Source organism: Podarcis erhardii, assembly GCF_964252035.2.
Source record: "Podarcis erhardii genome assembly, chromosome: 10".
Classification (NCBI taxonomy): domain Eukaryota; kingdom Metazoa; phylum Chordata; class Lepidosauria; order Squamata; family Lacertidae; genus Podarcis; species Podarcis erhardii.
In genome coordinates, this window is record NC_138500.1 from 20,905,216 (window position 1) to 20,917,288 (window position 12,073).

The 12,073-nt window shown below is 43.7% G+C and overlaps 1 protein-coding gene and 1 long non-coding RNA gene across 3 annotated transcripts in view; both read right to left on the bottom strand.

The window, feature by feature from the left end:
• Positions 1-201: 201 nt before the first annotated feature.
• LOC309351152 lies at positions 202-7,492 on the bottom strand. Its single transcript, XR_014160727.1, has 2 exons — positions 928-7,492; positions 202-668 (listed from the first exon to the last, which is right to left on the bottom strand). It is a non-coding gene; the product is annotated as an uncharacterized lncRNA (long non-coding RNA).
• A 3,507-nt stretch (positions 7,493-10,999) lies between these two features.
• PKP2 (plakophilin 2) overlaps positions 11,000-12,073 on the bottom strand; it is a 49,836-nt gene continuing 48,762 nt past the window's right edge. For both annotated transcript variants that reach the window (XM_081878895.1, XM_081878894.1), the window contains exon 13: positions 11,000-11,838. In XM_081878895.1, the coding sequence (XP_081735021.1) occupies positions 11,770-11,838 (69 nt within the window). In that variant the 3' untranslated portion in view covers positions 11,000-11,769. The remainder of the gene's footprint in view (positions 11,839-12,073) is intronic.

Genomic DNA, 12,073 nt, shown 5'->3' on the forward strand with positions numbered 1-12,073 from the left:
ATCTGCAGGAGCATCACTGGTCATGCGCCGAGTTGTCGAGACTCATTTGACAGCAACAAGAAATGGTGCTTCTATTGTGGAAAACTCTGCCAATAAATCTGGAACAGGCACCTTCTGAGCCAACTTTTAAACAACTGCTAAAAACCTTTCTATTCCACCAGGCTTAGACAGGCAATTAATAATACATATTTCTGTAACAGGTGATTTCTTATTTTAGCCTTTTAATATAGTATTTATTGTATACATAAAATTGTTGTAAACCACTCTTGATTTTTAAAAGAATGAATAGTGCTCTCTCTCTCTCTCTCTCTCTCTCTCACACACACACACACACAGAGAGAGAGAGAGAGAGAGAGAGAGAGAGAGAGAGAGAGAGAGAATGAAGGCAGGACAGAGGAGAGATTTATTTGAGTGTTTGGGGCTTATTTTGGTTGTTATAGCCAAATGAATTTACACTGGATCCAGTGCCGGATTTGTGTATAAGCTAAACAAGTTATAGCTTAGGGCCCCACTCTCTTCGGGCCCCAAAAAAAATTTAAAGGGGAAAAAAACCTGAATGTACATTTCCAAAATATAAGATAAAAACAAATAAAATAAAACCTACATACAGCAACAGTGTTTTGTGTTGTGTAGGCTCCTATTTGTTATGTGCAAATGGCTTTAGATACCTATTAAAGGTAAAGGTAAAGGGACCCCTGACCATTAGGTCCAGTCGTGGCCGACTCTGGGGTTGCGGCGCTCATCTCGCTTTACTGGCTGAGGGAGCTGGTGTAAAGCTTCCGGTTCATGTGGCCAGCATGACTAAGCCGTTTCTGGCGAACTAGAGCCGTGCACAGAAACGCCGTTTACCTTCCCGCCGGAGCACTACCTATTTATCTACTTGCACTTGACGTGCTTTTGAACTGCTAGGTTGGCAGGATTAGATACCTATTAGGTCCATAAATTACCATATAGCATATATTCAACAGAAAAAACAGTTGACAATTTGTTATTGACAAAGGACAGCTGGACATATAAAGGGCTCCATTACCTTCAGTAGCTTAGGGCCTCATCAAACCTAAATCCAGGCCTGACTGGATCTAAACCACCTCTTGCCTGGTGTATCTGCACACTATAAACTGGTGAAGCTCCTGCTTCATAAAGTAAACTAAAAACCAAACTGAGGCCTGTGTTGTGTATTTGGAATATTTGCTTGGGGTTGGGTCTGTGAATCTAGATGCGACTGTGTAAACAACTGCCAGTGTTTAGAAATCTTAGCTCAAGTCAGCTAGCTTAGTCAGAAGCTCATATTGCTGAACAAACCCATCCTGAGAGCTCTCTAAACAGGAAGCTCCATGAAAGGTAGCATTTCTGGCTATTTAGGATTAGTCAGACCCTGCACATCCGAGGTTATTTATAAAGAAAAGAATATCCCAGCAGGGGCCCGATAGGTAAGGTTCAGTTTAGTTAGAGGGCCAAGCTAGGTATGATGGAAGCAGTCATATTGCTTCTCCCTCATATCTTCATATTCATATCTGAAACATATGATTAATGTAAATAGATAGTGTTGCTGGTCCCGTACTATGGAATGCTTTCCCAGCAGAGATTAGGTAGGCATCCTTACTTTAGACATCTTGGCATCTCTTGAAGACCTTTTTACACAGGCAGGCTTATGCAACTGTTTTTACACATTTTTATTACATTTATAATAAACCCCCTCCACATTTCCTCCAAGGAGCCCAAGGTGGCATGCACTGCATTATTTCCTTCCCTTCCCTGTTATCTCCTGACAACAACCCTGTGAAGTACGTTAGGCTCAACAACTGTGACTGGCCCAATGTCACAGCCGATTGGAGACTTGAATAGGGTCTCCCTGTTCTAGTCCAACACTCTAACCAAAACTCCACACTAGTTTTAATGATTGCTTTTTAAACTCTGCCGTCATATTTTCAAATTTTGTGCTTCAGCTCAGAGATGCAGGGCTCCTGCTTCTTGTCAGAAGTAAAGATGGTATATATGAGGAAACCTTGAGCCTGATCTTGAGAAGTCGCCCCTACTAGCCTGACACAACGTGTTACAGGACAAAAATGACATGGCAAACTTGTTTTGCATTGTGTGTTATATCTCGATCATATAAAAGTCTGGGTTCCACATAATTCCATTTCTGCAGTTGTAGACCCCCTCACTTCTCAGAAATTCTAAAAGGCTGCTCAGCAGACTCCTGTCACTGAGATGTTTGAGTAATCCCCTTTTCTGAGCAATAGGCTTATGCACAATCACAATCCTTTGCTAAATTACTATGAATAAAGCAAGATCTTGAAGATGGAAGTATTTAGGAATGATGGGATATAAAAAACAATCTAGCACACTAGTGCATCTTCTTGCATAAACAGGATTTTCCAGAGTCACCAGAAGGTGTCTCACAGCACAAAGAGAGCACTTTTTAAAATATTCACCTGTATCAAAATTTGCAAAAGGATACATGATGCATGGTATAACTTTGGGCACTAGGTCTTAAGAATTTTCTAAACTTGAGGTTCTCCACTCATGTTTTAAGGTTTAATTCCAAAGGGAAATACTGTAAGGTCTTAATTTTACCTGAGAGAAATGATGTAGCACATACTCTGTACTCTACTTTTCCCACAAGGAGGGCCACTAGACCTTTTCCACCCATCGCTTCCATTTTCTGTTGTTCATTCCAACAGAATGGCAGCAGTGAATTCTGTGTAAACAGTTCAGTGAAACCTAATGCAAAACAGCTGGGCCCAGTTTAAACACAGCCCGCACATGGGTGCAGCTTTCCTTGTGTGAAATCCAGCCAGCCATCACAATGAAACCCCTCATGCAAAGGTTTACGCCCAGCAGGAACCAGCTATTGTTCATCAAACACAGCTAAATTGTTCTTTGCAATTGTCCCTCCCAGTGCAGATCTGCTGACCCATTGTACATGAAGGCACAGCACCTCCTAAGACAAAGCCAGCACTAATCTCTGAGCAAACACCCCCCACCACAACATATCTTCTGCTCTCTTCTCCCTAGCTAGGGTGAAGATTGATGTAAGAACTTTGAATGTACCTTTACTGCCCTAAGAAAAATGTATTTCTGTACTGGAGTCCTGTACATTCTTGTGACGTGACAGATATACCTCCCTCGAGAGGAAGAGAATGAGTGGGCAGAAAGAAATGCAGTATATTAGGGGAAATGCAAAAAATGCAAAAAAAATGCAAAAAAAAGTGCATATTGAAAGACATTTGCACTAAGATGATGGTAAATTTTCACAAGCACTTTGAAAAGTTCATAAAGTGATGTAGAAAGGTGGAAACATGAAACTGAGCAAAACTCAAACTGGAAGATTTGCCAGTCCCCCTCTACATATGACATATGATAACATCTGAAAGGGGCAAAGGTTCTGCAACTGCTATGCAGTAGTTGCTGTGACATTTTGAGTTTTCTTTCTTTCTTAATAAAATTGTACACCGCTTGATTGTAAAACAACAATAACCCTCAAAGTAGTTTACAACATATTGCTAAGCCAAACTAATACTTAAAAATCACAGCCACTTCACTCTTCCTCTGGGAACTAAACTGTGCTAATTCCAAACTTGTGCTAATAGTTCATCTCCCTCCATACATTTTAGCTTACCACTCACAGAATTGTAGAGTTAGAAAGGACCCCGAATTTTTTTAAAAAGGTCTTATATATAAAAGATAAATGCTCATAACTGCATATATAAACCACATATCTGAAACCCCACAGAAAAAGTCCTGAAACCATTTTGTCCCTTCCAAATTGACCTCAAATATTTCTCTGCGAGGTCGAAGGAAAATGGGGCGTAAGGACTCTATATGGGCTCTTGAAGCCCATAAGGGAAAAAGGGCAGATTTTGTTTACAACAACCCCAAGAGTAATCTAGTACAACCCCCTACAATGCACTCATGGTTTGTTAGGAGAAAGCAAGCAACGAGTTTGGCTTCAAGCAATGCACTGCCAAGGTAAACCATGACTGAGCTCCCATAGTGTGGCAGGAGTCAGAGAGGGGTGAAATATAGTTGGTCATGATTTTCTCCCTGTGCCGCAGTGTGTTTGCTTGCTCATGGTATGCCATCATTTGACTTCATGCTACGTGCAAACTGGGCTGCTAATTACTGAACCCCGAGGGCAGGCAGCTTTTGGAAGAAATTCTGGTCATAGTTTGAAGACACCAGAATACTAAACGTGCAGGAAGAATGTTGTCAGGCCTTGTATTTTTTCCCCCAGATAGCTTCTAGCTTGCTTTCTCCCCCACCTTTTTTTTAACATCAGAGGGAGTGACCAGCATTTGTCAAAATAAATTACATGATTTCCATGATTTATCCTTTCTCCCCAGAAAACCTGTTTAGCAACAGTGGTGGTGGAGCTAGAGAATGGGGCAAGAGAGGTTTCTGCTTAAGAGCAAATTGTACTTACTAGATGTGCTTGTGTTTGGCATACCGTATCTCAACTTATAAAATGCACTCCCACCCTGGGAGAATATCACCTCTCGCCATTGCAATCCCACTTCATATAAAATGTGCTGTAGCTCAATGGCAGACCATCTGCTTTGCATGCAGGTCCCAGGTCCAAGCCCTGGCATCTCTAGGTAGGACCAGAAGAGACTCCAGTCTGAAACCCTCAAGAGCTGCCAGTAGGTGAAGCAAGATGTGCAAATGCTCTCTGTATAAGGCAGCTTCCTGTGTTCCTAACTCTGCTTCTAAAGGGCTCTAAGGAGGGATGTTAGTTAAGGGGTGGACCACCTCTTTCAGCCCACGGGCTGCATTTCCTCCGGGGCAGCTCTCCAGGGACTGCATGCCAGTGATGGGCAGGGATGGAGCCAAAAGTCGGCAGGGCAACCCTTGTGCCTCTTGCCTGTGTGCAGTCGGCTGTTTTCCAGGCAACTAGAGTCATAGATTTGTGCCCACACACCTCCACCCTTCATTCAAGCAAGCAGAAGGCATTGCTACAGTGCAAAGACTCGAACGTGCAGGGCAGGGCTGGTGAGGGTTGTGGCCTGGAGAGAGGTGGGGTGACCTGGGGAGGAGGGCACAAAGAGAGGTCTGGAGGGCCACACTGGACCCTGAAGCTCAGTCCCCACTCCTGGTGCTTACTGTCTGGGGGTGACTGGAACTCCCGTCTGCAGTCCAGTAGAAGGGAGAGTTGTGTGCAAGAATGCTCTCCTCGAGATGGCCCAAAGCAAGTTCTGCCTGGGAGCTGTGAAGTCTAGAGCACAACTTCCAAGTGAAGAAAAAGCAATCAAGCTCAGGCTGGGTACACATCATACATTTAAAGCACCCTCTCAAGAATCCTGGGAACTGTAGTTTGCTAAGGGTGCTCAGAACTGTACCTCTGTTATGGGGTAAACTGCAACTCCCAGGATTCGGGGGGTGGGGTGGGCTTTGCTTTAAACATATGGCATGTACACAGCCACTTGTATTGCTTTCTGGAGCATCATACAGATGCATTTGAGTCCTTTTTGATACTGTCACGTGTCATTTTTTTTGGCATGCTTGCTGGTGCTCATTCAAAACTACTACTTCAGAAATATAGCATATGGTTCATTCATGCTTCTACTTACCCTGTTGCTTTCACCCAGGAAAACCTGCTCTTTACCGCTGAATTGGAACAAACGTCAGTTGTGTTTTGTCCGGATTGACATTTGCTCCAATTCAGCACAAAAGAGCAGGTTTTCTGGGGGGAAGCAGTGGGGCAAAGACAAAACTACTTGGACCCATGTCTGGAAAGCATAGGAAATGCAGAAAATCACTTGGACCCATGCTTTCTAGTCATGGGACAAGTGGAAATATGGATGAGCCCTATGGTTGTGTGTTGCAGGTCAATTGCATTATAATCAGGTCAGCCTGGTAAGTGATGCTCCCCCCCGCCCCTAGACCTTTTGAGATGTTCAAACTGTGTCCATTTAACAAACATGCAGGGTAGAGCCTGCTGATCTTTGACCCCCAGCATGTGCTCATTGAATGCCATTTTGACTTCTGGAACATGGCTTAAGAACATAGGATATTGCCTTATTATACCAAGTCAGACTATTTGTCCACTGTCCAATATTGTCTACCCTGGCACTTGGTTTCAAGGGTCGCGGGCAGAAAGAGGTCTTGTTCGTCACCTGCTGCCTGATCCTTTTAACCTTTCCCATTGACCATGCTGTCTGGGTCTGATGGGAGTTGTGGTTCAGGGACTGAAACAGGGACATTCTGCATGCACAATCACAAAGGAGGCATGAATGAGGCTCACTGTGTGTGAATGATAGGCAAGTCCAGATTACTCAAAGAAGCCCCATCACAAACAGGGAAGATCAAGGGCCCAGGCACTGCAGTCAAATGTTGAACCTACAGCTATGGCTGGCTAGATTTAAAACGGGGATGTTGCTTCTTGTTGGCCAAGCTAGTTTTGTTGTTAATGCTTAGGCTCAGTGCTGGAAGAAGGCAGTATCATAGCTGAATACATTTAAATGGAGGAAGGGAAGAGCAGCCTTGCCACAAATGGATATGAGTGCCTGCATATAATCCAGTACTTAGTTCTTGTATTGTCAGACTGACCCTCCCCTGCCTTTGCCCCACACTTTCCTACTTTCTTGCATTCTGTCTTTTTAGCTTGTGAACCCAAAGGCAGAGTGCATCTTTTAAATTTCAGAGAGTTGTTATGTGAAGGACTATTTTTCTGGAAAGTGGGGCCAAAATATAAGAAATAAAGCAGAGGCTGTTCACCTGGGGCTCTCCAAATATTGCTGGACTGCAGCTGCCATCATCCATGGCCACTGGCCACGTTGGCTGAAGCTGTTGGGAGTTATAGTTCAGTTTGGATGGCTAGAGGTGAGCCACCCATCTTAAAGAGCAGCTACTGCTTGGGAATATGCAGCACTTCAGGTTAAAGCTGTCTCTGACTTCGGTCCAAAAGCAATCTGTCAATCTGAAAGCAGAGCTGTTGGAAACAGATTATGACTGGGCGTGGGAAAGTTAAGAACTGTATCGTACGTACAAGGGCAGGTAAAGCCCGTTGTTTATCTCTGGGGTTCATGCTGAAGCATAATAATAATGTAAGCAACACTGGCATTAGGGCTTCCTGCCAACAACTGAATGAGCTGTTCTCTCCTTTGTGCAGGATTAGCCCATGTGCTGCCTTCTAGTTGTTCCTGGACTCCAGTTCCCATCAGCCCCAGCCATCATGACCAACGTTCAGGGATTATGAGAGCTGTAGTCCAGCATCAGAAGGCTATCACACGGTCCAGCCCTGTCTTGGGGCTATACTAAAGCTAGACTCAAAGCAGCACCAGTGAAAAGCAAGACAGTGGTACCTCGGGTTACATACGCTTCAGGTTACATATGCTTCAGGTTACAGACTCCACTAACCCAGAAATAGTACCTCGGGTTAAGAACTTTGCATCAGGATGAGAACAGAAATTGTGCAGTGGCGGCGCAGCAGCAGCAGTGGGAGGCCCCATTAGCTAAAGTGGTGCTTCAGGTTAAGAACAGTTTCTGGTTAAGAACGGACCTCTGGAACAAATTAAGTACGTAACCAGAGGTACCACTGTAGAGTAATTTTCTGTGCTCCTTGTTCATGTATGTTTGCATTTAATTAATAGGATTTCTATACTGCTTAATCATCAAAACTTGTAAGCCGTTTGCATCAAATAAACTGTATTGGAGATACATGGGCACAAATTTGCATTTGCTGCTTTGTAAAAAAATAAATGGGAAGCCCTAACAACAGTGCAATCCTATACCTATGTATTCCGCAGTCAATCCCACTGATTTCAGTGGAGTTTACTCACCAGTATGTGAGCACAGGATTGCAGACTTAAGTGTGCATAAGCACAGGAGAGGGAACTCAAAAGACAATTACTAAAAATACTGGCAGCTCCAATGGGTTCGACACACTCCCTTTGGCTCTCAAAAGCAAATTGCTCAGCAATGCAACAACAAACAGAATTTCACAGCAGGATAGAGCAGGTCACACCCTTGCGTGACTCTCCTGGCTTCTCAGAGAAAGAATGCATTGCTGGGAGGGGTGTGAGGAAGGCTAAATAAATATCTCCTGGCACATACTTAGAAAAACAGCTATTGTAGATGGCCAGGATAGCTAGAAATAAACTAGTATGAAAGGGAAAGAGACTGACTGTTGCAACAACAGAAAAGGAAGATTTATGAAGGCACATAAACAAGCAAGCAAGTGAAGTACCAGACAGATATGATTGCAGTGAATCTACTGACCCGTGATTCCCAGGTGCACCACACAGCACAGTTGGCAAGGGATTTCTTCCATTAATACCCCACCTTTCTTCCATCCTGGACCCCAAAGAGGCCAGGCAGCCACCCAACCAGGCACTGAATAGATGCAGGCCAGTTTAGCTTCAGTCAGATTGTCACCTGGACAACCTTGGATGTACCTAGAGTGCTGTCCTCCTTACTGGAGTGAGGAAGACATTTTTCTTTCAAGAGCCACATTTCCACCTGGATGCCAGTGGGTCACACCCAGCAATGGGTAGGTATGGATGCAGAGGGACTCACTTGTCTATCGCTCTCCCTGCCCCACAAGCTGCTAGGAAAGAGGAAGAGGTCTGAACTGGTTGCTTTTGAAATGTGGCTGAGGCCCACCTGCACAACACACACTTACCTGAGAGCAAGCCTACTGAACCCAACAGGCGATATCCAACGTTAGTCATACTTCATTAAAATCAGCAATAACAAGTCCATCCATTTCATTCGGTCTACTCCAAGTACAACCTAGCTAGGCATCACCTAACAGGTCTATGTTCCGAGGAGGTGCATACAGGATTGCATTTTTAGGGAACACAGACACACACGCATTGATAATCCCATTAAAAAATGCCCAAAGGAAACCTGAGAAAAAGTAGAGAGCACTCCAGATTTCTAAATGTACCAAACAATGAATTCAGGTGAGGAAATTCAAAGCTGGAATAAACAAACAAGCACAGCAGAGCTATCTGTACTGATGCAATTGGGGGGCTTTCCTAAAAACCTATTATCCAAATACTTTTTGCAGGCTGGTGAATTCTTTTTAACTCTATTTGCCATTGCCCTAGTGTCTGCTGTTTTATTCTGAACTGTAATTTTATTTATTTATTGTTTTTGTGTACCTTATTACATATAAAGGATGTCGTCAGAATATTTTAATAAATAAACCATGCCCTATAAGTGAGGGACGTGGGTGGCGCTGTGGGTTAAACCACAGAGCCTAGGACTTGCCGATCAGAAGGTCGGCGGTTCGAATCCCTGCGACGGGGTGAGCTCCCGTTGCTGGTCCCTGCTCCTGCCCACCTAGCAGTTTGAAAGCATGTCAAAGTGCAAGTAGATAAATAGGTACCGCTCTGACAGGATGGTAAACAGCGTTTCCGTGCGCTGCTCTGGTTCACCAGAAGCGGCTTAGTCATGCTGGCCACATGACCTGGAAGCTGTACGCCGGCTCCCTCGGCCAATAAAGCGAGATGAGCGCTGCAACCCCAGAGTCGTCCACAACTGGACCTAATGGTCAGGGGTCCCTTTACCTTTACCTGTAAGTAGGGCACTGCAATATGTGGAAGAGTTTCTTCTCAAATTCCTCCAAATATCAAATATATGCTGGACTCAGAGCAGGGCTCTCAGTGTGGCTGCCCCCGTTTTGCTGAGCAGCGTCCCTGCTGAGATATGACAGGTGCCCACTCCCTACTTTCTGTAAATCACTGAGACATTTTTGTTTCAACAAGCTTTTCCAGTTGTATGAAAAGGTGTCTGCCTTAAGTTTATAAACAATAGAAGATGAACACCTAATTTCAAGGTTTCTTTGAACTGTTCTCAAAACCATTTTTAGCAGTTTTAATTGTATGTTTGTAATCACCACTTGAGATAAGTGTCAAGGGCGATTCAAAAATTCGTAATTATATTTCTCATTTTTTGAAGAAAGAAAACCCAACAAGCCATACTTTCATTTGCTTGATATAGGAAACAGCAGACAACTGCTGTGTCGCCAACTTCTTTTATGACCCTGGATCCTGTGCCTTTAACAGCTGCGTACCATGCAGAAAATGAGCAGGGGAAACCTTTCCAAATGGTTGAAATGAGCCAAAAGAAGGCAGCTTCTGCCCATACTCAAGGGAATGCGGGCAATTTTCATGCAACAAGAGGATGAAGTTTTGCTCATTGAGTTGTACTCTTGCTAATCGTTGTAGTAGTAGAAACTTGTCAACTTCCCTGCTCCTGTGCCTTTAACAGCAGCAGTGATACAGAGGTACCTTGGGTTAAGAACTTAATTCGTTCTGGAGGTCTGTTCTTCACCTGAAACTGTTCTTAACCTGAGGTACCACTTTAGCTAATGGGGCCTCCTGCTGCGCAATTTCTGTTCTCATTGTGAAGCAAAGTTCTTAACCCGAGGTACTATTTAAACTTCAACCACCATTTTCTGCTGCAGATCAAGTGGCTCTTCGAAGGCACCGCTGCAAAACCTGGCTAAAAAGCTGGAAGACCAAGCCTGCTCAGGTGAAAAGCAGGGTTGCCTATTTGTTTCTAACAGGTTCCTTACTCCTGTTTAACAGCAACTTGAAGACATGGCGAAGGTGGTTTCAGGTGACCTTCCCCCCATTTGTTCCAATACTGTTTGATAAGAGACTAGTCCCACTGTCAAAGTGCCTGGCAGCCATGCCGCCATGGTATCTGCATTCAGCACACATGCAAAAGGGCTCTATGCACCTCCAGTGGTACGTTCCTAGAGGCCTTCTTTGAATGCTCACATGTTGGAGGGATGTGGCTGGTAAACATTTTGCTAGAAGGGAGCAGGGCTAGTTCCTGTGCCCCTCCTGGCCTGCCCATTCTCTGAGCATGTGAGCCAGGTCATCTGAGCACCTCTTTTAGCAAGCGATGATGCTATCTCTATGCTGTGATAAACATCCCTGGTTGATTTTGTGCAGACCATGCTACTGCAACAAGTCAGGACATTTTCCTGTCCAGCTGGCAAACTTAAGGAAAAGGGAAGAAATAATCACACATGAAACTTGAATTGGTTGAGTCCTCAAACTGAATAGTCTTGTGATTTGGGACACTCACAAGTGTGGCTGTCTAAAAGAAATACAAAAGGGGAACCCTCAAGTTCACAAGCATTTTAAAAATAGCTCCATTGGTACATTCTTTCACTTCCACATTGCTAGAAAGTTAGGTTTTAGCAAACACACACACACATATGCAGCAATGGTCATTGGAGCATTACACTAAAAAAACCCACAACAGCCCAGGAAAATGTTTCAAAAGCAGTCTATAAAGAATCTGCCTCCATTTTTCAACAGATCTGGCAGACTAGAGCAGTTTTGTAGGAAGCACTGATTAGTAGTGAGGCATAGCAAAAAACAGCAAGCAAAAAAAAAAAAAATATTCATAGAAATTTCTGAAATCCCATTTTCTTTGGTTATTTAGTTTCTCATAATATAAAACCAGGATACTGAGTTGATCCTTCTCCAAAAGTGGGCCAAAATATAATGTGTGAATGGTTGTAAATATCAGAGTTGGTACTCAAATTATTTACTTTGATGCAACTTGAACGGCCACAGGATTTGCAAATGAGTCTTGAGTTCAAAAAGAATAAGAAGCAGTGGTGTAAGGCAGAGATTATCTGGGAAGGGAGGGGGCACTTTCTTCTGGTTATCCTTTGGAAAGTATAAAATCAGTCTCTTGGAGGATGCCGTGCAGCTCTTGCTGGTGAGTTAATGCTGAAGATATGGTAATACCATTTCCTGCATGGTCTCATCGGTCCTTAAGGTCTTTGTTGCCTACTTTTCAGTCTTTCAGCGAATTGTAGGCTCTTATTGTCTTGTTATTGATGAAATCAGTCTTCTTAAAATTAGCCTTGTAAATGAAAAAAATAATAAGAGAGATTAAACCAAAAGAGTTTAAATTCTCCTGCTTTCACAATATTAGAAGCCAGGGTCATCCATGAACACATGGAGCGGAGGTGGTTTGGGCAGGATGGATCTGTGCATGATGCAGAAAACGATGTTTGTTTCAGACCTCTCTACAGAGCTGACCACGTGGTTTGGAGGAAGATATGCAAACACTACTAGGCAAACAGCTTTCTGGAGAA